The following is a 2,895-nucleotide window of genomic DNA, read 5'->3' as shown; positions in this document are numbered from 1 at the left end:
GATTTGTGCTTAATAACAAACAAAGGTAATGGAGTAGTGTCATCTGTCGTAAAATACGGAGCCCCCAACACCACCCCACAATTCACGTTTTCTCAAAGTCAAAGGTTCAACATTAACTTCCTGGTAGTTGGGTATGGTTTGTATATTTTAGTACAAAGCTACACAAAAGGCTGTGTTTGTTCTGTCCACCGCAGGGAATCGGACCCCAGATTTGAGCATTGTAAGTCCGTAAATTTACCTCTTATACACCGGAGGGGGAGGGCCACGTCATGGTAACTAGCATGACGGAACAATCAAGTCAGATGTATTTATATTTATTAGATACTTAACACTATCAAATAGCTAGAAGTAATAATTTAATAATATTTGTCTATGTTACCTACCTACACATAAAATCGCCTTCCCCCCCCCCCCCCCCCGCTAAGTACCATATCAATCGCTTTAAAATGCGACTCTAGTAATTAAGGGGTCGAAACCATGTATTATGTGTATGAAAGGGGGGGTAAAACCGCTTCTTTGGGAAAAGTGAAACGGCAGAAACGAATCAAAATACTGAAACCTTCTTCAAACTTATCTTATTAACAATAACACTTGAATTTTCGTGAACAAACACTTTTAACAGTTGATAGTGGCCACTTACTAAGTTTTGTTTAGTTTGAAAGGCATGGAAGAAGAAAAACACACACAAAAAGTCAGGCCTAGTGAGTTCCATTTGAATCTATTGTAACTTCTAAAACATAAAATCGCTTTTTTTCTCCGCTAGGTGTCATGTCAAGACGTCTCCAAAAGTCCCGGGAAACACCTAGATGACCTCACGCACGTGAATATTCCGCAAGTAACCGACGTCACCAACGGCTTCAGTCGCTTCCATAAATTATACCACGAGTGCACGAAACGCCACGTGCAAATTAGACCCTTGAAGAAGAAGAAAAGGAAGAAAAAGCCCAAGAGAAAATGTGGACGATTTAAGGCTACAGGCAGGAGTGATGAAAACTTTGGTAAGTTATCATTCCAAATTTGTAAGCACAACTTATAAATTTTCAACTTAAGATGGAAGGTCCATCGTTCGAAAACGTTTTGATTGTCGGGCTCTTTGTTCTATGTGTGTGTGTATATATATATATATAATCGTAATGGGTTTTCTTCGTACCACGTAAGGCGTGAGTGGCCTTTAAGCTGTGGGTGCGTTATAAAAGTGACAGTATAGTATTATCCTTTGCGTGGATAGGGGGTGATAAAATAAATAACTATTGTAGCTTCTTCGTTGTGTTAGTCTAGTGGTTAGCATCTCGGGCCGAGGATCGAAAGGTCGATGGTTCGAATCGTGATGCCGTTGAACACGTTGCGTAAGTTTCCGTCAACCCCTCCAGTTTGGCTTAAAGATTCGGACAAAGCTTCTGTGGTGGCGTGTGCTGTTGGCTGGCTTTCCTCTAGCGAGTAGTTTAAATAAATCCATAAATCCTAGAGGTCGCCTAGCCCATGTTCAGGTTGAAAATTCTAATTTCTTTGATTTATTTGCTTCAGAAACGCGAGATAAAGAGTCGAGATTGGTAGCTATTTTGCTTTTTAAGGTGTAAGAGGGCAACAACAAAAAAAAGGAAACAGCTTTGGTTATTTTCCAAAAGCATTAATAATGTGTTTAATGGGAAGTGTTAACTAAAAAAAGAAAACATGCCGCCGGATTTGTTTTTCTTCTGAAAAAATACAAGCTAACAATGTGTTGTTAAATGACTGAGGCACGTGCAGTTGCAGATGAAGGAGTGGGTGGGGGAATGGCACCAAGACACCCTCTGACGCCATAAATTACTTGCATTGAAATTGTACAGATTGGAAGATTTTGCATTTTCACAGTGCCATCTAGTAGCTTAAAAGTTTGGAAAGTGGTTTCGGTCCTTGTTGTCGAAATGGTTTGTTTGTTTGTTTTGGATTTTGCGCAAAACAACTGAGGGTTATCTGCGCTAGCTGTTCCTAATTTAAGAGAGATAGACTAGAGAGAAGGCGGCTAGACAACACCACCCACCGCAAACTCTTGGGGTATGCTGTTACCAACAAATAGGGGGATTGACCGTCACTCCTCCACGACTGAAAGGGTCATCATGTTCTGTCGAAATGGCAAAAACTGATGTTTCTTCATGGAAAAGGTAGTTATTCAAGTCTGTAAGTCATAGAAAGCACATACACGTAATGCCATGACTCCTCCAGGGTTTTTATTTATTTTTTTAACCCGATCTATTCATGACATGTTTAGAGGACTGGTTGACATTTTGGTTTACCAGAGCCTGAAATGTTATTTCTGGCCTTTGTTTTAGCCTGACTGTCTTAATATGGCAGTAATGAAATTTCAACCTGGATCAATAACAGGAAACGGACAGTTGGAATCAATAGGATGACCTTGTCGCATCATCCAAATTAAGGTATTGAAAACAAATAAGGTATTCGTGAACAAAACCCAAACCTTATACAGGTAGATAAAGGTAGATCAGCGGTGATACGAACTGCTTTTCAGGAATTAGTGATGATGAAACGTACCCTTTTGATGTGTCTTTGTGAGACTTGTACTATCATGTATTGGGTGAGACTTCACCACTGAGAAATCCCGTTTTTCTTTGGTATCTTGGTGAGTAACTTGTACTATCATGTATTGGGTGAGACTTGTACTATCATGTACTGGGTGAGACTTGTACTATCATGTATTGGGTGAGACTTGTACTATCGTGTATTGGGTGAGACTTGTACTATCGTGTATTGGGTGAGACTTGTACTATCGTGTATTGGGTGAGACTTGTACTATCGTGTATTGGGTGAGACTTGTACAATCATGTATTGGGTGAGACTTGTACTATCATGTATTGGGTGAGACTTCACCATATGTGCACCACTGAGAAATCCCGTTTT

General features: G+C 40.0%; 1 protein-coding gene across 1 annotated transcript in view; it reads left to right on the top strand.

Annotated features, from left to right (window-relative positions):
• Positions 1-763: 763 nt before the first annotated feature.
• LOC111087960 (fibroblast growth factor 8-like) overlaps positions 764-2,895 on the top strand; it is a gene marked incomplete at its 5' end in the record, with an annotated part of 15,240 nt that continues 13,108 nt past the window's right edge. The window contains one exon of the mRNA XM_022396482.1: positions 764-998. Coding sequence (XP_022252190.1) covers positions 764-998 — 235 coding nt within the window. The remainder of the gene's footprint in view (positions 999-2,895) is intronic.

The sequence above is a fragment of the Limulus polyphemus genome, unplaced genomic scaffold, assembly GCF_000517525.1.
Source record: "Limulus polyphemus unplaced genomic scaffold, Limulus_polyphemus-2.1.2 Scaffold2903, whole genome shotgun sequence".
NCBI classification, from domain to species: domain Eukaryota; kingdom Metazoa; phylum Arthropoda; class Merostomata; order Xiphosura; family Limulidae; genus Limulus; species Limulus polyphemus.
The sequence above is the reverse complement of the archived record's forward strand: the minus strand, read 5'-3'. Positions and strand labels throughout refer to the sequence as shown.